General features: G+C 46.6%; 1 protein-coding gene across 7 annotated transcripts in view; it reads right to left on the bottom strand.

The window, feature by feature from the left end:
- POC1B (POC1 centriolar protein B) overlaps window positions 1–23,645 on the bottom strand; it is a 462,304-nt gene that overhangs the window by 235,446 nt on the left and 203,213 nt on the right. For all 7 annotated transcript variants that reach the window (XM_063927654.1, XM_063927653.1, XM_063927652.1 and 4 more), the window contains one exon: window positions 22,555–22,670. In XM_063927654.1, the coding sequence (XP_063783724.1) occupies window positions 22,555–22,670 (116 nt within the window). The remainder of the gene's footprint in view (window positions 1–22,554; window positions 22,671–23,645) is intronic.

The following is a 23,645-nucleotide window of genomic DNA, read 5'->3' as shown; positions in this document are numbered from 1 at the left end:
TCACTGAAGCCACTAGACAACTTAATAATGAGGATTTTTACAAAAAGTTAACTAAAGATCCGACGCCAAATTATTTGAGAGAATTACAACATCTCTTGGACGATGCCCTGGCTGATGGAGTTATCTCCAAGGATGAATTCAACTTTTTGTTTAACAAATACCCCACAGTCCCTATTTATTATCACCTCCCTAAAATACACAAGTCACTTACTTCACCTCCTGGGCGCCCCATTATTTCTGGTATAGGTTCTCTCTCTTCCAATTTATCATTTTATGTTGATTCCTTTCTGCAACCCCGTGTCTCGACTTTGAGGTCACACATCAAGGACACCACACATTTCTTACAATTGTTAAAGGGCTTTGTATGGAATAAGACATATGCTTTCATGACTTTAGATGTACAGAGCCTGTATACCAACATTCCACATGATCTAGGTCGTAATGCCATAGCAACCAGATTATTAGCGGATGGTGACCTCACAGCGAGACACGGGATCTTTCTCTTGGATGCAATTTCTTTCATTTTACAACACAACTATTTTCTTTTTTTGGACACGTACTACTTACAGGTGATGGGAACGGCCATGGGGACCAGGTTTGCGCCTAGCTACGCCAACCTGTACATGGGTGAGTTTGAAGACATCCATGTGTGGGGCGGGGGCTGGGACGCGAATCTGGTCCTCTATGGCCGTTATATAGATGATCTATTTATTATTTGGGACGGGGATCACACTTCAGCACTTCAATTTGTTTCCAACCTCAACTCTAATCATTTTAATTTACATTTTACCCACACTTATCACCCCACCACTATTAATTTTTTGGATATAACCCTTGAAGCCAGGGAGGGTAGAATCCATACGTCCAATTATATCAAGGAGGTTTCCACCAACTCCTACCTGCACTACCGAAGTGCCCACTATCCCCCGTGGAAGAGGAACATCCCTAGGGGACAGTTCCTAAGCCTGCGGAGAAATTGTACAGACAGGGCAAAATACATGGAACAAGCAGACTCTATGATAGAAGCATTCTCCTTAAGAGGCTATCCACGACCTCCCCTAGAGAGAATTATGAAAGAAGTGGCAGATCTTGATAGAGATAATTTACTCTGTCCGAAAGAACCAGTCGCTGTAAATATTCTGGACAATAAAAATAAAAATAAAATTAGATTAGATCTCCCAAATGATCAATTGGATGATTTAGCTTTCATATCTACATTTAATAGGGATAGTATGCAAATTAAGAAAATTATCTCAAAAAATTTTGGTATATTGAATCAAGATAACATACTTAGAACATACCTGCCGCCAAAACCTAAATTCATTTTTAAGAAAAATCGGTCCTTCAAGAACATATTAGCACCGAGCTTCTTGAAAGATACATCTATCTCCGCACAAGATGGTACAATACAAGATACTTGGTTACCATCTAGACCAATAGGCTTCCATCGCTGTGGAGCGACCAGATGCACAACCTGTAAACACATCCCCAGAAAGACCACTCATATTACTGTTGAAAATGGCGAGAGATACAGTTTAACTAGCTTTATGAATTGCGACACCAATTATATAATTTATCTTCTTACATGCGGCTGTAATCAGAAATATGTGGGTCGCACCACACGTAGCATTAAGACCCGCTTCATGGAACATCGCCGCAACATCACTAATAAGGTATCTACTCATAGTGTTTCTCGTCACTTCAGGGACCATCATGGTGGAGACCCCGTTTCTTTGAACTTAACAGCCATTGAACATATAGCATTAACTAAAAGAGGAGGGGACCGTTACAAAACACTTTGCAAACAGGAACTTTATTGGATGTACAGATTGGATACCATCCATCCGTCTGGATTAAATGAGGCGGTTGAGCTTAATTCCATATTATGAGATATATATATATATATCAAACATCCCATTTTTTCCCTCTGGTTGCACACATTATGCTTCTCTTATTTCAATTAATTAATTTTTTTAGATTAATTTAGAATAATGATTGATTATTCTTTGGAGTCATTATTCACATATTACAGAATTACATATAGTGGTTGTATGATTAATTTGTCAAAAATTTTTATTTTATTAGATGGAAAAAGATGATGTTTGAATAGACATGATTTTATATACATATGTTCAATTCCTTATATTGATTGTTTGCTTTGATATTTATTGTTATTCTTTGTTATTTTTTTCAATTTATAATGTTAAACATTACATGGGTATTTATTATATTGTTATGGAATTTTAATTTAAACCAGTCGCAGTAGTAATATTACTATATTCAATATAATTCTTTTGAGATACACTCTATGTAATTACAACACAAACACAACACGAAAAAATATATGTCAGACAGAAGTGATCCAGGCTATACACAAACACCTGTCGCCACGGTAATTGCTATTATGGTGTGTGGCTAAAATTATTACTCTTTATTAAAAGCATTACATATGGCCACAATATCCCTCTTTGCTAACTTCATTGCACAACATTATCAATCACTATTTGAGACCGTTATTATTCGGAATACACTGCATTTATATCACATGTCAGCTGATTAGCTGTCTTGGCGTCACTTAGTGTTGACGTCTCCATGGCAACAGGCTGCAGCTTACGTTCACCAGCCACGTTACTTCTGGAAACAATCCGGGAGTCAGATATCGCGTCTCCTGCGTCAACACGCTGGTGACGTTACAAGTCACCATGACAACTTAGCTGGACACCGTCTCCCTAGACGCGGGAGAATGACGCGATGGGAGTAATACACTCTGTCTATTTACATATATGGACAGCCTATTGGCTGGGGCCGCACTCCCTCACTACCACGTCACCGGCCCTATTCCCGCGGGACTTCCAGCGGAGGAGAAGGAAGGGGGTGGGGGGGGCATGTTCCCTTCCCCATATGGAAAACACGGGATATATCCTAACTATTAGATCATCGGCCACAATACAACAACTATCAATCACTTCTCCAGGTATTTGCACTATCCAATTTGGATAAATTTTATATTGGTCATGTGACTGGTTTCTATTAAACATATCTTTTTGGATTTTAAATATAATTAAATAAAATGCATAAATTACACTACCATTAATTCATAATATATTATTTCTCCGCTGTCTGTCATTATATGGTCATTTTATGTCTATAAGTGGTCACATGTCAATCACATAGGCTAATGAGCAGCCATATTGGCAAGGTATATAAACCACCTTTTAGCAGGACTCCCAGCACCTTGAAAAAGTTGTCTTTGATACAACGAAACGCGTCGGTGTAGCCTGCCTACTTGTGTGTCCTCCCACACCTTTGGAACCTCTGGACCTGGACCAAGCCCCCGTTGAATGTTCCTTGGACATTAAGGATCTCCCTAATACTGTGGAACGCCATCTGTTCATCACCCACCGAGGAACAGCACCTTTGCGGACGCAGCTTCGCTTAATTGCCTCGCGATACGCTGGTGGTAACTATTCAATCCACAATTGGGACATTGAACTTTTCTCTCCAAAGGGGACTATCATAGGAACAGGTCCATGCCGTTTATCAATTTCCAATAGGCCTTAATAATACTGGGAGCTACACAATTTTATTTATATTAATTTACCTTTTATGTGGTTATAAACCACTATATGCATTGCATTTTACCTTTTCATTAAATTGTGATTTGAATGTGACACACTTTGCATTTGTGACCTAAGCGCTAATATCTTTTTATACTGATATAACTGAATCCTTAAAGATCAAAGATAGCGGTTTTGCCAGTTCAGAGTGAAGCTCCATTAGAACCCTTGGATGAATGCCATCGGGCCCTGGTGATTTATTAATCTTTAAATGTTTTAATCGGTCACAGACTACTTCCTCGCTTAAATAAGTACCTATCAGTGTCATATTCTCATTATTGAGATTGTGTGTCAGTCCCTGAATTGGGTCCTCTCTAGTGAATACTGTTGAAAAAAACTCATTTAGTGTGTCCGCTATGTCATTATCATTTTTGCTTAAGACTCCCAACTTGTCTTTTAAAGGGCCTATACTCTCCTTCTTTAATCTCTTGCTATTAATGTATTTAAAGAATTTTTTGGGATTCGCTTTGCTTTCCTTTGCTACTAGTTTTTCAGTTTCTACTTTAGCCGCTCTTGTTTCCTTTTTGCAAATTTTGTTACATTCCTTATAGTGCTGAAATGACTCTGCTTCCCCGTCAGATTTGTATTTTTTAAATGCTCGCCTTTTCTTGCCCATAAGTTCCTTAATCTTTTTGTTAAGCCACATCGGTTTATGATTTTTATTCCTTTTTTTGCTACTCATAGGAATACATTTGAGTGTATTTTTAGCTAGCAGGAATTTTAGTACCTCCCATTTCTCCGTAGTATTTTTTCCTAAAAACAAACCTTCCCATTCAATATCCCTGAAAAATACTCTCATCTTTTCAAAATTTGCTTTGCTAAAGTTTAAAGTCCTAGTTGAGCCAGTATAGGGTTGTTTATAGAAACTGATATTGAATGTGACCATATTGTGGTCGCTGTTTCCTATGGGTTCCCCTACTATAATACCTGATACCAAATCCCCATTGTTTGTTAATACCAGGTCTAAGATTGCATTGTACCTAGTTGGTTCCTCAATTAGTTGGACTAAGTAGTTATCATTAAGTGTGTTTAAAAACATATTGCCCCTAGCAGTATCACATAAGTCGTTTTTCCAGTTTATCTCTGGATAGTTAAAATCTCCCATCACTACTATGTCTCCTACTCCTGCTGCTCTTTCAATTTGCTTTAGTAACAATTCATCATCAGATGCGTCGATACCAGGCGGCCTATAGCATACACCCAATACTAACTCTTTTATTCCTTTTTCCCCGCATGCAATTTCTACCCATAATGTCCCGACAGTGTCTACAGTCCCCTCCTGAATATCTTCCCATATATTAGGTTTTAAAAACGGCTTTACGTAAAGACACACCCCTCCACCCTTTTTATTTAGTCTGTCTCTCCTAAACAGTGTATAGCCCTCTAGATTGACTGTCCAATCATGAGATTCATCCCACCAAGTTTCAGTAATGCCAATAATATCATACTGTTTGCTTGCTGCAAGTATTTCTAGTTCACCCTTTTTACCAGTAATGCTTCTGGCGTTTACATACATACAACTAAGATAAGTATTTTCCCTTGCGTTAGGGACATCTTTCACCTTATGTAGCAAGGATGACCTATAATCGTCATTGGTTAGTGCTTTGGTAAAATCCCTTTTAGTACCCATGTTAGTAACCTTACCGCCTGCTCTTACCCTCCCCCAAACTTCCCCCCCATTTTGTTTACTACCGCCATCCCCACTATTCTCACTGCATGACCCGTAGTTTCTAGCTAAACCCTCCCCCCAGGCTCCTAGTTTAAAATCTCCTCCAACCTTCTAACCATCCTTCCCCCACAGCACCGCTGCCCCCTCCTCAGTCAGAGGTCTATCTGTGGAATCCCCCACCGACATGTCAATGACTCGAACACCTGTGGGTGAAGGCCACACTCTCCTGGGTGGAGGTCGTGTCTGCTGAGGAAGTCCACTTCCCAGCTGTCTACTCCCGGAATGAAAATTTCTGACAACGCCACCGCGTGTCTTTCTGCCCAGAGAAGAATTCTTGTTACCTTTGACATCGCAGCTCTGCTCTTCGTTCCTCACTGTCGGTTTATGTACTTTACAGCCGTCACGTTGTCCGACTGAACCTGAATGGCTTGATCTTGAAGAAGATGCAATGTCTGAAGAAGGGCGTTGTATATGGCCCTTAGTTCCAGAATGTTGATCGGAAGAATGGATTCCTGACTTGACCATCTTCCTTGGAACTGCTCCCCTTGGGTGACAGCTCCCCAACCTCTGAGGCTTGCGTCGGTAGTTAGCAGAATCCAATTTTGAATCCCGAACCGGCGACCCTCAGTCAGGTGAGAAGTCTGAAGCCACCACAGAAAAGGGAACCTGGCTTTTGGTGACAGACATATCCTCTGATGCATGTGAAGATGCGATCCAGACCATTTGTCTAACAGCTGGAAGGGTCTTGCGTGAAACCTTCCGTACTGTAGAGCCTCGTAAGAGGCTAAAATCCTTCCCAAGAGGCGAATGCAAAGATGCATCGAAATCCGGGACGGCTTTAGGATGTCCCGCACCATTGATTGGATCATCAATGCCTTGTCCCTTGGAAGGAACACCCTCTGTGTTTCCGTATCCAGAAGCATTCCCAAGAACGGAAGCCTCCGTGTCGGTTCCAGATTAGATTTTGGCAGGTTCAGAATACACCCATGATTCTGGAGTAATTGAGTTGATAGGGCAATGCTGTGCAACAGCTTTTTCCTGGACGGAGCCTTGATCAGCAGGTCGTCCAGGTACGGAATAATGTTTACTCCCTGCATGCGGAGGAGAAACATCATCTCTGCCATTGCCTTGGTGAACACCCTCGGTGCAGTGGAGAGGCCAAATGGCAGGGCCTGGAACTGGTAGTGACAGTCCAGTAGAGCAAACCTTAGATAAGCCTGATGAGGCGGCCAAAACGGTACATGAAGGTATGCATCCTTGATGTCCAGAGACACCAGGAATTCACCTTCCTCCAGCCCTGAGATCACCGCTCTCAGAGACTCCATCTTGAATTTGAACACCCGTAAGTACGGGTTCAGTGACTTGAGGTTTAAAATGAGCCTTACCGAACCATACGGTTTTGGCACCACAAACAGGCTGGAATAATAACCCTTGTGGTGTAGGTGAGGTGGAACTGGAACAATGACCTGAGTCTGTACCAGTTTTTGAATTGCTGCCTGTAAGGTCAAACTTGCTTCTGGAGAAGCTGGTAAGCCGGATTTGAAGAATCTGGGAGGTGGAAGTTCCTGAAACTCCAGTCTGTATCCCTGTGCGATAAGATCTTTGACCCAGGGATCCTGGCAAGAAGTTGCCCAAACGTGACTGAAATAACGTAACCGGGCTTCCACCTACCTGTCTTCCAGGCAGTGCGGTCCACCGTCATGCTGAAGGCTTTGAGGAAACAGTCCCTGAGGTCTGTTCCTGAGAACCTGCAGCAGCGGGTTTTCTGTGTTTACCTCTATTACCCCTGAAGGCTGTAGAGTAACCCCTGGATTTGCCTTTAATTTTTGCTGTCCGAAAGGACTGCAGAGTTGGAGCAGAGTAGGTTTTCCTAGCTGGTGTTGCTGCGGAAGGAAGATATGTAGACTTACCCGCCGTAGCCTTGGATATCCACTTATCCAGTTCATCTCCAAAAAGAGAGTCATCCGTGAACGGTAGGCTTTCCACGCCCTTTCTGGACTCTGCATCCGCAGTCCATTGGCGTAGCCACAAGCCCCTGCGTGCCGACACTGCCATGGTGGAGGTGCGTGTGTTGAGTAAACCAACTTCTTTTAAGGTTTCCACCATAAAGTTAGCAGAATCTTGGATATGCTGCAAGAGTAAAATAATATCGTCCCTGGTTAAGGAATCTAAACCATCAATCAGATTACCTGACCATTTAGCAATGGCCCGAGTGATCCATGCACAAGCAATAGTGGGTCTCTGGGCCACCCCAGAGGACGTATATAAAAATTTGAGAGTGGTCTCAATCTTCCGGTCAGCTGCGTCCTTTAAGGACGCCGCCCCGGGAACCGGTAAGACTATCTTACGCGATAACCTGGATATAGATGCGTCCACAATTGGCGGGTTCCCATTTCTTCCTATCATCCGAAGGAAAAAGAAAGAAAGAAATCAACCTTTTAGGGATCTGAAATTTTTTGTCAGGGTTTACCCAAGCATCTTCAAAGAGGGTGTTTAATTCCATTGAAGCGGGAAAAGTAGCTGAGGATTTCTTTTTAGTATTAAAATAAGATTCCTCTTCCACCTCCTCTGTCTTGTCAGGAATGTGCAGGATAGTTCTGATAGCCTCAATAAGGGCCTGTATTCCCTGTGACAGGACAGCATCCCCCTCACCCGCGTCCACTTCACCCTCCTCTGAATCCGACGTATCAGGATCAGTATCACCCTGCATGATTTGGGCCAGAGTACGCTTTTGCGGGCAAATGGGGAGGGCTTGGGATGGAGGTATGGAAGCTGAGTCTCTATTCATCAGGTCATCCATAGACTGCCGTAAGAACTGTGTCTCCTTCTCATTATGAGACAGTTTAGTAGAAATATTAGAAATTATACCTTTAATGGAAGCCAACCACGGGGGTTCAGCCCCACTGGACTGGGAGTGAGCACTATCCTGAGTACAGGGTAGTGAGTCCCCAGGGGATGATAGACATCCTGCTGTACAAGACACACAGTCCCTGGACATGATTGGATAGGGACACCCACACACACACACACACTGGGTGAAAGCACAGTATACGTAGGCAGGGTCCTCATAGAGACACAGAAGCCAGAGCCAGCCACACAGCGCCCCTTTAGCAATAGTAAAACTAAGCTGGGTGGCAAGAACTAAGCACCTGAGTAGTGCTTACAGTCTTAACACTGCTTCCCCCCCTTCACTAAGACCCCCTGGTACCGCTGAGGAGACTTGGAATCCTTGTGGAGAAGCTGCGCTTCCCTGTAAGTGCTGTCTGACCGAGCTGCAGAGGGAAATGGCGCTGGAGAGCTGTGGGATCCGCTCTGAGTGAAGCTTCGCGATGGCACGCGGCTTCCCGCATTTTTTATACTGGTGCTGAGGTAAAAAGTGTGCCTAACCAGGTGAATAAATCCCTGTTAGGTTGTGCGGCCAGTGTGGGTATCATAGGTGGCTCAGCTCGCCCCTCACAGCGTGACCCGCCGCAGCGTGTGTCCTCCGAGCTGCACTTCTACCTGAGTGCCGCCATACTCACCACTCTTCTGTCTTCAGACTCTGTTAGGGGGTGGCGGCGTGCTGTGGGAGGGTACGCTGCACCATGGTGTGGCTTGCGAATCGCTCCCTCAGGAGCTCAATGTACTGTCAGCAGAGAAACAGGCCATTAACTCTAAGGAAGTTGGGCCGTTCTCCCCCCTAAGTCCCACGAAGCAGTCAGGCTGTTGCCTAAACAGCCCTGATTGAAAATAACAAACATTGAAAATAAAAGTAGAAAACTCTTCAGGAGCTCTCCAAAGCGTGAACGGCTTCTCCGGGCACATTTTCTAAACTGAGTCTGATAGGAAGGGCATAGAGGGAGGAGCCAGCCCACACTATTGATTTCTTAAAGTGCCCATGGCTCCTAGTGTACCCGTCTATACCCCATGGTACTAATGTGGACCCCAGTATCCTCTAGGACATAAGAGAAATAGGGTTTTATGTAAAATTATGGCTAAAAAAGGGGCAGACTAGATGGGCAAAGTGGTTCTTATCTGCCGTCACATTCTATGTTTCTATGTCCACAGGATGAACAGACTTGGGATAAGAGTGTGTAGGAGCTCATCAAGTTCACACATTCTGTGAGCATAAATATAAGCAGCAGAATAAACAAAATTCAGATTTGGTAAAAGTTGAACCCGTATCTTTTTCCAATCCCGCTATCAATGAATATGTACATGATAAGAAAGAGAGACTATAGTATGCTAAATATCCCGTTTACATCAAAGTAAGGACTCAACCACACAATATATTGATCTGTACGCTGTAGGAAACACGTGGAATGGAAGTGAGCCTAAGAACACTGTGCTAATTATTATCTCAAGCATACAGTATACATAGAATGATTAAAAAAAATGCAGAATGAAGAAAACAGCTTTGCAGAACTTTGTAGTAATGTAGTTGGCTTCCATAACATTTTCCTTGGGACGGAAGATGTTTCTTCTGTGCCAGGGCTCAAGAGATATCGGTTGCCAGGTGGCCATGAGGACTAAGATTTCAGACCTGGGAACCAGAGACTGTTACCAAATAATCTCTGTATTCAAGGCTGCATTCTGCAGGCAGTCTCTTGCGGAGGAGGAGACTTCTTTCCTCATGCTGTCTATTGTGTCTGCAGAGATAGCACCTGGCTTATTTTGGATGCTTGGATCCCCCCGTCCAAAAGATTGGTTGGAGCTCAGGAATAATAAGATTTTAAACCTACCGGTAAATCTTTTTCTCCTAGTCCGTAGAGGATGCTGGGGACTCCGTAAGGACCATGGGGTATAGACTGGCTCCGCAAGAGACATGGGCACCACAAAGAACTTTAGAATGGGTATGCACTGGCTCCTCCCTCTATGCCCCTCCTCCAGACCTCAGTTAGAGAAACTGTGCCCAGAGGAGACGGACAGTACGAGGAAAGGATTTTGTTAATCTAAGGGCAAGATTCATACCAGCCCACACCATCCACACCGTATAACATGGAATATACTAACCTGTTAACAGTATGAAACAAAACAGCATCAGTTCCGAGACTGATCAAAACTGTAACATAACCCTTATGTAAGCAATAACTATATACAAGTCTTGCAGAAATATGTCCGCACTGGGACGGGCGCCCAGCATCCTCTACGGACTAGGAGAAAAAGATTTACCGGTAGGTTTAAAATCTTATTTTCGCTTATGTCCTAGAGGATGCTGGGGACTCCGTAAGGACCATGGGGATTATACCAAAAGCTCCAGACCGGGCGGGAGAGTGCGGATGACTCTGCAGCACCGATTGAGCAAACAGGAGGTCCTCCTCAGCCAGGGTATCAAACTTGTAAAATTTTGCAAAAAAGTGTTTAAACCCGACCAAGTCGCCGCTCGGCAAAGCTGTAATGTCGAGATGCCTTGGGCAGCCGCCCAAGAAGAGCCCACCTTCCTAGAGGAGTGGGCCTTCACCGAATTTGGTAACGGCAATCCAGCCGTAGAATGAGCCTGCTGAATCGTGTTACATATCCAGCGAGCAATAGTCTGCTTAGAAGCAGGAGCGCCAACCTTGTTGGCTGCATACAGGATAAACAGAGCCTCTGTTTTCCTAACCCGAGCCGTCCTGGCTACATACATTTTTAAGGCCCTGACTACATCCAGGGACTTGGAATCCTCCAAGTCACTCGTAGCCACCGGTACCACAATAGGTTGGTTCATATGAAACGAAGAAACTACCTTAGGCAAAAATGGAGGACGAGTCCTCAACTCGGCTCTATCCACATGAAAAATCAGATAGGGGCTTTTGTGAGACAGAGCTGCCAATTCAGACACCCGCCTTGCAGACGCCAAGGCCAACAACATGACCACCTTCCAAGTGAGAAACTTTAATTCCACTGTTTGAAGGGGCTCAAACCAGTGAGATTTCAGGAACTGTAACACCACGTTAAGGTCCCATGGTGCCACAGGAGGCACAAAAGGAGGCTGCATGTGCAGCACTCCCTTTACAAAAGTCTGGACTTCTGGGAGAGAAGCCAATTCCTTCTGAAAGAAAATCGATAAGGCCGAAATCTGTACTTAAATGGAGCCCAATTTAAGGCCCATAATCCACTCATGTCTGCAGAAAGTGGAGAAAACGGCCCAGATGGAAATCTTCCGTAGGAGCATTCTTAGCCTCACACCAAGATACATACTTTCTCCAGATACGGTGATAATGTTTCTCCGTCACCTCCTTCCTAGCCTTTATCAGAGTAGGGATGACTTCTTCCGGAATGCCTTTCCCGGCTAGGATTCGGTGTTCAACCGCCATGCCGTCAAACGTAACCGCGGTAAGTCGTGGAACACGCAGGGCCCCTGTTGCAACAGGTCCTCTCTTAGAGGAAGAGGCCACGGATCTTCTGTGAGCATTTCCTGAAGAACTGAATACCAGTCCCTTCGAGGCCAATCTGGAACAATGAGTATTGTCAGCACTCTTTTTCGTCTTATGATTCTCAATATCTTTGAGATGAGTGGCAGAGGAGGGAACACATAGACCGACTAAAACACCCACGGTGTCACCAGGGCGTCCACTGCTGCTGCCTGGGGGTCCCTTGACCTGGCACAATACCTCCGAAGCTTCTTGTTGAGGCGTGACGCCATCATGTCTATTTTGAGGAAGTCCCCAATGATCTGTTATCTCTGCAAAAACTCCTTGATGAAGCCCCCACTCTCCTGGATGGAGATCGTGTCTGCTGAGGAAGTCTGCTTCCCAGTTGTCCACTCCCGGAATGAATACAGCTAACAGAGCGCTTACGTGATTTTCCGCCCAGCGAAGAATCCTGGTGGCTTCCGCCATTGCCACTCTGCTCCTTGTCCCGCCTTGGCGGTTTACATGAGCCACGGCAGTGACGTTGTCTGATTGAATCAGAACCGGTAGGTCGCGAAGGAGATTCTCCACTTGACTAAGGCCGTTGTATATGACCCTCAATTCCAGTACATTGATGTGTAGACAAGCCTCCTGGCTTGACCATGTCCCCTGAAAGTTTCTTCCTTGTGTGACTGCTCCCCATCCTCGGAGGCTCGCGTCCGTGGTCACCAGAACCCAGTCTTGAATGCCGAACCTGCGACACTCTAGAAGGTGAGCACTCTGCAGCCACCACAGGAGAGACACCCTGGCCCTGGGGGACAGGCTTATTGTTTGATGAAGTTGAAGATGGGACCCGGACCACTAGTCCAGAAGGTCCCACTGAAACGTCCGCGCATGAAACCTGCCGAAGGGGATGGCCTCGTAGGACGCCACCATTTTCCCCAGAACTCGAGTGCATTGATGGACTGACACTCTTTTCGGTTTTAACAGGTCTCTGACCATGTTCTGGAGTTCCTGGGCTTTTTCCACTGGGAGAAAAACCCTCTTTTGTTCCGTGTCCAGAACCATGCCCAAGAAAGATAGCCGAGTCGTTGGAACCAACTGCGACTTTGGAAGATTTAGAATCCAGCCATGCTGCTGCAGCACACTCAGGGAGAGTGACACGCTTTTCAGCAACTGATCTCTTGATCTCGCTTTTATCAGGAGATCGTCTAAGTACGGGATAATTGTGACTCCCTGCCTGCGCAGGAGCACCATCATTTCCGCCATTACCTTAGTGAAAACCCTCGGGGCCGTGGAAAGCCCAAACGGCAACGTCTGAAACTGGTAATGACAGTCCTGTACAGCGAATCTCAGGTACGCCTGATGAGGGGGATATATGGAGACATGAAGGTATGCATCCTTTATGTCTAGAGACACCATAAACTCCCCGCCTTCCAAGCTGGAGATAACCGCCCTGAGCGATTCCATCTTGAATTTGAACTTTTTTAAGTACAGGTTTAGGGATTTCAAATTTAGAATGGGTCTGACCGAGCCATCCGGTTTCAGGACCACAAATAGGGTTGAGTAGTACCCCTTCCCCTGTTGAACTAGGGGAACCTCGACAACCACTTGTTGTTGACACAGTTTTTGAATCGCAGCTAACACTATCTCCCTGTCTGGGGAAGAAGCTGGTAAAGCCAATTTGAAAAACCGGCGAGGAGGCACGTCTTCGAATTCATGAAAAGTTATATATATCAAGTATATATACAGGCGCTGTGATGAGTGTGCTTTTCCTAGCAGCTGAATAGATAAGGGGTAGTCAAACCCTTTCAATAACAAGAGGAGGAAAAAAGGTATACAGCGCTCAATGACAGTGTAATCTAAAAAAGTAAGTATTTAATAATAGTTTTTAAAAAAAAAGACTTAAGACAGTTAAAAAACATGCAATCTAAGATATAATGTGTCTCAATATTGACTTCAGGTGGACTTAAAAATCTATTAATACTGACACCAACTGGTATGCTTGGCACTCATCAACATATTTAAAACCAGCACATATACAGTCATAAAAACGGACCAGATGTATAATAATTCATCCAATTGGATGTGGTTACCAAGTCTGTGTTCTGTTTAAAGAGGCTCCCGTAAGGTACAAGTCCGTATGGCAACGGCGACAATTGTTGGGGTCCTGGTTCACAGTTCACTCGGAACTCCGTGTTCCATTGTGTGGGTTCTCCTATGGATGTAATAGGCAATGGCGATGCCAGTAGGAGTCCTGGTTCACGGAGACAAGAAGAATGCAGGGTCCTGACTGAAGATGGTGGCGTCTTCGAATTCCAGCTTGTAGCCTTGGGATACAATTTCCATTGCCCAAGGATCCACGTCTGACTGAACCCAGACGTGGCTGAAGAGTCGAAGACGTGCCCCCACCGGGGCGGACTCCCTCAGTGGAGTCCCAGCGTCATGCTGTGGATTTAGCAGAAGCCGGGAGGACTTCTGCTGCTGGGAACTAGCCGTAGCAGGCAGTTTTTTCCCTCTACCTTTACCTCTGGCGAGGAAGGAAGAACCCCGACCTCTTCTGGACTTATGCGATCGAAAGGACTGCATCTGATGTTGCAGCGTTTTCTTCTTTTGCTGTGGAGAAACATAAGGTAAAAAGGTAGATTTACCCGCGGTAGCTGTGGAAACCAGGTCTGCGAGACCTTCTCCAAATAAATCCTCACCTTTGTAAGGTAAAACTTCCATATGTTTCTTTGAGTCTGCATCACCCGACCATTGGCGGGTCCACAGGGCTCGTCTAGCAGAAAATCGCCATGGCGTTGGCTCTCGAACCTAGCAGACCAACGTCTCTCTGAGCGTCTCTCATATACAAGACTGCGTCTTTTATGAGACCTAAGGTCAATAAAATATTATCCCTATCTAGGGTATCGAAGTCAGCTGAAAAGGTATCAGTCCAAGCTGCTACAGCGCTACAAACCCAAGCCGACGCTATCGCCGGTCTGAGCAAGGTCCCTGTATGTGTATAAATTGATTTTAAAGTGGTTTCCTGTCTGCGATCAGCAGGATCCTTGAGGGCTGCTGTGTCTGGAGACGGTAGCGCCACCTTTTTTGGACAAGCGCGTCAATGCCTTGTCCACCCTGGGTGAGGATTCCCACCACAACCTGTCCTTCGCAGGGAAAGGATACGCCATAAGAATTTTTTTGGGAATCTGCAGCTTCTTGTCTGGAGTTTCCCAAGCCTTTTTAAATAACTCGTTCAGCTCATGAGATGGGGGAAAAGTTACCTCAGGTTTATTTTCTTTAAACATGTGAACCCTCTTGTCAGGGACAGAGAGGTCATCCGTGATATGCAAAACATCTTTTATTGCAATAATCATATAATGAATACTCTTGGCCACCCTTGGGTGTAACCTTGCATCCTCGTAGTCGACACTGGAGTCAGGATCCGTGTCGGTATCAGTGTCTGTTATTTGGGAAAGGGGACGTTTTTGAGACCCTGAAGGGCACCGTCAAAGCCATTGATTGACTACCTGTATTATCCCTGGACTCTGCTTTGTCCAATCTCTTATGTAACAAAGCCACATTTGCATTTAAAACATTCAGCATATCCATCCAATCATGTGTCGGCGTTGCCGACGGAGACACCACAATCATCTGCTCCACCTCCTCCTTAGAAGAGCCTTCCGCTTCAGACATGCCGACACACGCGTACCGACACCCCCGCACACTCAGGGACATATCTATATGGAGACAGTTCCCCAATAAGGCCCTTTGGAGAGACAGAGAGAAAGTATGCCAGCACACACCCAGCGCCAACTGACACTGGAAACCAAATTCCCAAACAAACAGCGCTTTTATACAAATATATATATACACTCACTGCGCCAATAAAAAGTCCACCCCCCCCCCCCTCTTTTTATCCCTCTCTGACCGTGTTCAGCAGGGGAGAGTCCGGGGAGCCAGCTTCTCGGCATGTGCTGTGGAGAAAATGGCGCTGGTTAGTGCTGGAGGATCAAGCCCTGCTCCCTCAGCGGCGGGCTTCGGTCTTGCTCAAACAATCAAAAAACTGGCAGGGGTAAATAATATACTGCCTCCGCAGTATATGTACATCTGCCAGTGTCCCTTGAGGCTATTAATTGCTGCCCAGGGCGCCCCCCCCCCTGCGCCCTGCACCCTTACAGTTCCCGCTGTTGTGTGTGTGTGTGTGTGTGTGTGTGTGTGTGTGTGTGTGTGTGTGTGTGTGTGTGTGAGCAATGGAGCGCAGCGTTACCGCTGTGCGTTACCTCACTGAAGAACTGAAGTCTTCTGCCGCTTTGGAAGTCTTCTTTCTTCTTTTACTCACCCGGCTTCTATCTTCCGGCTCTGTGAGGAGGACGGCGGCGCGGCTCCGGGACGAACGGCGACGGCGAGACCTGCGTTCCGACCCTCTGGAGCTAATGGTGTCCAGTAGCCTAAGAAGCAGAGCCTATCAGTTAAGTAGGTCTGCTTCTCTCCCCTCAGTCCCACGATGCAGGGAGCCTGTTGCCAGCAGTGCTCCCTGAAAATAAAAAACCTAACAAAATTCTTTTTACAGAGAAACTCAGGAGAGCTCCCCTGCAATGCACCCAGTCTCCTCCTCTGGGCACAGGATCTAACTGAGGTCTGGAGGAGGGGCATAGAGGGAGGAGCCAGTGCACACACATTCTAAAGTTCTTTGTAGTGCCCATGTCTCCTGCGGAGCCCGTCTATACCCCATGGTCCTTACGGAGTCCCCAGCATCCTCTAGGACGTAAGAGAAAATAAGAATTTACTCACCGGTAATTCTATTTCTCGTAGTCCGTAGTAGATGCTGGGAACTCCGTAAGGACCATGGGAATAGACGGGCTCCGCAGGAGACTGGGCACTCTTAAAAGAAAGATTAGGTACTATATCTGGTGTGCACTGGCTCCTCCCTCTATGCCCCTCCTCCAGACCCCAGTTAGGGAAACTGTGCCCGGAAGAGCTGACATTACCAGGAAAGGATTTGGAATCCAGGGTAAGACTCATACCAGCCACACCAATCACACTGTACAACTCGTGATAACCATACCCAGTTAACAGTATGAACAACAACTGAGCCTCAGTAACAGATGGCTCATAACAATAACCCTTTAGTTAAGCAATAACTATATACATGTATTGCAGAAAGTCCGCACTTGGGACGGGCGCCCAGCATCCACTACGGACTACGAGAAATAGAATTACCGGTGAGTAAATTCTTATTTTCTCTGACGTCCTAGTGGATGCTGGGAACTCCGTAAGGACCATGGGGATTATACCAAAGCTCCCAAACGGGCGGGAGAGTGCGGATGACTCTGCAGCACCGAATGAGCAAAGGCAAGGTCCTCCTCAGCCAGGGTATCAAACTTGTAGAACTTAGCAAATGTGTTTGAACCCGACCAAGTAGCAGCTCGGTAAAGCTGTAAAGCCGAGACCCCTCGGGCAGCCGCCCAAGAAGAGCCCACCTTCCTTGTGGAATGGGCTTTTACTGATTTAGGATGCGGCAATCCTGCCGCAGAATGAGCTTGCTGAATCGTGCTACAGATCCAGCGCGCAATAGTTTGCTTTTAAGCAGGAGCACCCAGCTTGTTGGGCGCATGCAGGATAAACAGCGAGTCAGTTTTCCTGACTCCAGCCATCCTGGCTATATATATTTTCAAAGCCCTGACTACATCTAGTAACTTGGAGTCCTCCAAGTCCCTAGTAGCCGCAGGCACCACAATAGGTTGGTTCAAATGAAACGCTGATACCACCTTAGAGAGAAATTGGGGACGAGTCCTCAATTCTGCCCTGTCCATATGGTAGATCAGATAAGGGCTATTACATGACAAAGCCGCCAATTCTGACACACGCCTAGCCGAAGCTAAGGCCAATAGCATGACCACTTTCCACGTGAGATATTTTAGCTCCACGGTCTTAAGTGGCTCAAACCAGTGGGATTTCAGGAAATCCAACACAACGTTAAGATCCCAAGGTGCCACTGGAGGCACAAAAGGGGGCTGAATATGCAACACTCCCTTAACAAACGTCAGAACTTCAGGCAGTGAAGCCAGTTCTTTTTGAAAGAAAATAGATAGGGCTGAAATCTGGACCTTTATGGATCCTAATTTTAGGCCCATAGTCACTCCTGACTGTAGGAAGTGCAGGAATCGACCCAGCTGGAATTCTTCCGTAGGGGCCTTCCTGGCCTCACACCAAGCAACATATTTTCGCCATATACGGTGATAATGTTATGCTGTCACGTCTTTCCTAGCCTTTATCAGCATAGGAATCACTTCATCTGGAATGCCCTTTTCCGTTAGGATCCGGCGTTCAACCGCCATGCCGTCAAACGCAGCCACGGTAAGTCTTGGAACAGACAGGGCCCCTGTTGTAACAGTTCCTGTCTGAGAGGCAGAGGCCATGGGTCCTCTAAGATCATTTCTTGTAGTTCTGGGTACCAAGTTCTTCTTGGCCAATCCGGAACGATGAGTATAGTTCTTACTCCTCTCTTTCTTACAATCCTCAGTACCTTGGGTATGAGAGGAAGAGGAGGGAACACATAAACCGACTGGTACACCCACGGTGTAACTAGTGCGTCCACAGCTATCGCCTGAGGGTCCCTTGACGTGGCGCAATATTTTTTTAGCTTTTTGTTGAGACGGGACGCTATCATGTCTACCTGTGGCTGTTCCCAACGATTTACAATCAGCGTGAAGACTTTTGGATGAAGTCCCCACTCTCCCGGGTGGAGGTTGTGTCTGCTGAGGAAGTCTGCTTCCCAGTTGTCCACTCCCGGAATGAACACTGCTGACAGTGCTAGCACGTGATTCTCCGCCCATCGGAGAATCCTTGTGGCTTCTGCCATCGCCATCCTGCTTCTTGTGCCGCCCTGTCGGTTTACATGGGTGACCGCCGTGATGTTGTCTGACTGAATCAGCACCGGTTGGTTTTGAAGCAGGGGTTCTGCTTGACTCAGGGCGTTGTAAATGGCCCTTAGTTCCAGAATATTTATGTGAAGGGAAGTCTCCTGACTTGACCACAGTCCTTGGAAGTTCCTTCCCTGAGTGACTGCCCCCCAACCTCGGAGGCTTGCATCCGTGGTCACCAGGACCCAGTCCTGTATGCCGAATCTGCGGCCCTCGAGAAGATGAGCCTTCTGCAGCCACCAAAGCAGAGACACCCTGGCCCTCGGGGACAGGGTGATCAGCCGATGCATCTGAAGATGCGATCCGGACCACTTGTCTAACAGATCTCACTGAAAGATCCTTGCATGGAATCTGCCGAAGGGAATTGCTTCGTAAGAAGCTACCATCTTTCCCAGGACTCGCGTGCAGTGATGCACCGACACCTGTTTTGGTTTCAGGAGGTCCCTGACCAGAGATGACAATTCCTGGGCCTTCTCCACCGGGAGAAACACCTTCTTCTGTTCTGTGTTCAGAATCATGCCCAAGAACAGCAGACGCGTCGCAGGAATCAGCTGCGACTTTGGGATATTCAGAATCCAGCCGTGCTGTTGCAGCACTTCCCGAGATAGTGCTACGTTGACTAACAACTGCTCCTTGGACGTCGCCTTCATAAGGAGATCGTCCAAGTACGGGATAATTATAACTCCCTTCTTCCGAAGGAGTATCATCATTTCGGCCATTACCTTGGTAAAGACCCTCGGTGCCGTGGACAGACCAAACGGCAACGTCTGGAATTGGTAATGACAGTCCTGTACCACAAACCTGAGGTACTCCTGGTGAGGTGGGTAAATGGGGACATGCAGATAAGCGTCCTTGATGTCCAGCGACACCATAAAATCCCCTCTTCCAGGCTTGCAATAACCGCCCTGAGCGATTCCATTTTGAACTTGAACTTCCTTACATAAGTGTTCAAGGATTTTAAATTTAGAACGGGTCTCACCGAATCGTCTGGTTTCGGTACCACAAACATTGTGGAATAGTAACCCCGTCCCTGTTGAAGGATGGGAACCTTGATTATCACCTGCTGAAGGTACAGCTTGTGAATAGCCGCCAGCACTACCTCCCTTTCCCTGGGAGCCGCTGGCAAGGCTGATTTGAGGTAACGGCGAGGGGGAGTCGCCTCGAACTCCAGCATGTATCCCTGAGATACCACTTGTATAACCCAGAGATCCACCTGTGAGCGAACCCACTGGTCGCTGAAGTTCCGGAGACGCGGCCCCACCGCACCTGGCTCCACCTGTGGAGCCCCAGCGTCATGCGGTGGACTTAGTGGAAGCAGGGGAGGATTTTTGTTCCTGGGAATTGGCTGTCTGGTGCAGCTTTTTCCCTCTAACCTGAGGTAAAAAAAGTCGACTTCCCAGCTGTTGCTGTGGATACGAGGTCCGAGAGACCGTCCCCAAACAATTCCTCACCCTTATAAGGCAAAACCTCCATGTGCCTTTTAGAATCAGCATCACCTGTCCACTGCCGAGTCCATAATACTCTCCTGGCAGAAATGGACATTGCATTAATTCTAGATGCCAGCCGGCAAATGTCCCTCTGTGCATCCCTCATATACAAGACAACGTCCTTTATATGCTCTATGGTTAGCAAAATAGCCTCCCTGTCGAGGGTATCAATGTTGTCTGACAGGGTATCAGACCATGCTGCTGCAGCACTACACATCCATGCTGAAGCAATAGCAGATCTCAGTATAGTACCTGAGTGTGTATATACAGACTTCAGGATAGCCTCCTGCTTTCTATCTGCAGGCTCCTTTAGGGCGGCCGTATCCTGAGACGGCAGTGCCACTCTTTTAGATAATCGTGTGAGCGCCTTGTCCACCCTAGGGGATGTCTCCCAGCGTAACCTATCCGTTGGCGGGAAAGGGTACGCCATCAGTAACCTCTTAGAAATCACTAGTTTCTTATCAGGGGAACACCACGCTTCTTCACACAAGTCATTTAATTCATCAGATGGGGGAAAAGTCACTGGCTGCTTTTTCTCCCCAAACATAATACCCTTTTTTGTGGTAACCGGGTTAATATCAGAAATGTGCAACACATTTTTCATTGCCGTAATCATGCATCGGATGGCCCTTGTGGACTGTACATTTGTCTCATCCTCGTCTACACTGGAGTCAGACTCTGTGTCGACATCTGTGTCTGCCATCTGAGCTAGCGGGCGTTTTTGAGCCCCTGATGGCCTCTGAGACGCCTGGGCAGGCGCGGGCTGAGATGCCGGCTGTCCCAAGGCTGTTACGTCATCAAACCTTTTATGTAAAGAGTTGACACTGTCGGTTAATACCTTCCACATATCCATCCACTCCGGTGTCGGCCCCGTAGGGGGCGACATCACACTTATCGGCTCCTGCTCCGCCTCCACGTAGCCCTTCACATCAAACATGTCGACACAGCCGTACCGACACACCGCACACACACAGGGAATGCTCTGACTGAGGACAGGACCCCATAAAGTCCTTTGGGGAGACAGAGAGAGAGTATGCCAGCACACACCACAGCGCTATAGAACACAGTGATTATCACTATACTGAGTGATTTTTCCCAATAGCTGCTTATTAAGACCAATTTGCGCCTAAATTTATGTGCCCCCCCTCTCTTTTTTACCCTTGTTGTACTGGATACTGCAGGGGAGAGCCTGGGGAGCGTCTTTCCAGCGGAGCTGTGAAGAGAAAATGGCGCTGGCTGTGCTGAGGAAGATAGCCCCGCCCCTTCAGCGGCGGGCTTCTCCCGCTTTTTATAATGTTAATGGCGGGGGGTTTTGCACATATACAGTGTTATACACTGTATTATGTGCTTTTTGTGCCAAAAGGTAAACTAATTGCTGCCCAGGGCGCCCCCCCCCCCGCGCCCTGCACCCAACAGTGACCGGAGTGTGTGGTGTGCTATGGGAGCAATGGCGCACAGCTGCAGTGCTGTGCGCTACCTTAATGAAGACAGGAGTCTTCAGCCGCCGTTTTTCATCTTCGTCTTCTGGCTCTGCAAGGGGGACGGCGGCGCGGCTCTGGGAACGGACGATCGAGGTCGGGCCCTGTGTTCGATCCCTCTGGAGCTAATGGTGTCCAGTAGCCTTAGAAGCACAAGCTAGCTGCAAGCAGGTGGGTTTGCTTCTCTCCCCTCAGTCCCTCGTAGCAGTGAGTCTGTTGCCAGCAGATCTCACTGAAAATAAAAAACCTAACAAATACTTTCTTTTCTAGTGAGCTCAGGAGAGCACACTAAGTGCATCCAGCTCTGGCCGGGCACAGATTCTAACTGGGGTCTGGAGGAGGGGCATAGAGGGAGGAGCCAGTGCACACCAGATATAGGGGCAGATTTATTAAGCTCGGTGAAGTGATAAAGTGGAAGGCGATAAAGGACCAGCCAATCAGATTTTAACTTCCATGTCACAGGCTCGGTTTGAAAAATGACAGTTAGGAGATGACTGGCTGGTCCTTTATCACCTTCCACTTTATCACTTCACTGAGCTTAATAAATCTACCCCATAGTACCTAATCTTTATTTTAAGAGTGCCCAGTCTCCTGCGGAGCCCGTCTATTCCCATGGTCCTTATGGAGTTCCCAGCATCCACTAGGACGTCAGAGAAATATAAGTTCTAGTCGGCTGCATGCGGAATGCTTTTGGTGTGGCTACGTTCCCTGCTCAAGATCACTGGACCCAAGCTACTGGTGTTGAGAGTGGGAAAACAATGAGAATATGGAGGGGTTAGATGGGGATACCAGGGGGTGGGAGAACGGATGGCTATATGAGGGAGGATGATGGCAGTTTTTTATATAGAGATGTTCTTAAAAATGCTGCTTTTTAAAGCCAATTCAAACATAAATCTATGTTTTGAATGATTATTTGGCAACTGAGGGTAGGAGAGGGATGCACTATACCCTTTATGACGAGACGTGTTTAGGTCAGTGTATGGTTGGTTCGGGATGGGGGGTTTCACTAAAATTTGTTAACACCAACCCTATGCATTGTGGCTCATCTGGTAATGTGAAGATACATGCATTTTCGTATTGTTACCTTGATAATGTTGTAGTAATTTATTCATTCGGATATCCCAGACTTTTACTGTACTGTCTGCACCTGCGGAAGCAACACAGGTTCCTGATGGATTAAAGTCCACATAACTGGAATGTCTGAAATAAAAAAAATAAAAAAAGTTAAACTAGAAAATCATGTTTTGAATCTTAAACAATGTTGGGTAACTGTAAAGAATATACACGAGAATGTTATTTAAATTATAACCAATGAATGTCAAGTCTTAACATGATTTAACCAAAGGTTGATTAAATAGGATTTTGGTTAACTACCGGTAAATTCTTTTCTTGTAGTCCGTAGAGGATGCTGGGGTCCATATTAGTACCATGGGGTATAGATAGGTCCACCAGGAGCCATTGGCACTTTAAGAGTTTAATAGTGTGGGATGGCTCCCCCCTCTATGCCCCTCCTACCAGACTCAGTCTAGAAACTGTGCCCGAGGAAACGACATACTTCAAGAGAAGGAATTACACAGATAGTGGCGAGATTCACACCAGCTCACACAACAGGAGAATCCGGCCAACATGCCGGAACCACCTCAGCAACAGCTGAAACAGTAAATAACGCAGAACTTACCTAAGAACCAGGTAACACTGAACCATAAAACCAATGCAGGAAAACAAAGCGCTGGGCGGGCGCCCAGCATCCTCTACGGACTACGAGAAAAGGATTTACCGGTAGGTAACCATTCTCTTACGTCCTAGAGGAGGCTGGGGTACATATTAGTACCATGGGGATGTACCAAAGCTCCCAGTACGGGAGGGAGAGCAGGAGGCTCCTGCAACACTGCTTGACCAAACTTGAGGTCACCAGAGGCCAAAGTATCGAACTTGTAAAATTTGGCAAACGTGTTCGACCCAGACCAAGTAGCTGCTCGGCAGAGTTGTACTGCCGAGACATCCCGGGCAGCCGCCCAGGAAGAGCCCACTTTACGAGTAGAGTGGGCCTTTACAGATTTCGGACACGGCAATCCTGCCGTAGAATAAGCATACTGGATAGTGAACCTGATCCAGCGGGAAATCGACTGCTTAGAAGCAGGACATCCAATTTTCTTTGGATCATAGAGGACAAAC

This window comes from Pseudophryne corroboree, chromosome 6 (assembly GCF_028390025.1).
Source record: "Pseudophryne corroboree isolate aPseCor3 chromosome 6, aPseCor3.hap2, whole genome shotgun sequence".
NCBI classification, from domain to species: domain Eukaryota; kingdom Metazoa; phylum Chordata; class Amphibia; order Anura; family Myobatrachidae; genus Pseudophryne; species Pseudophryne corroboree.
The sequence above is the reverse complement of the archived record's forward strand: the minus strand, read 5'-3'. Positions and strand labels throughout refer to the sequence as shown.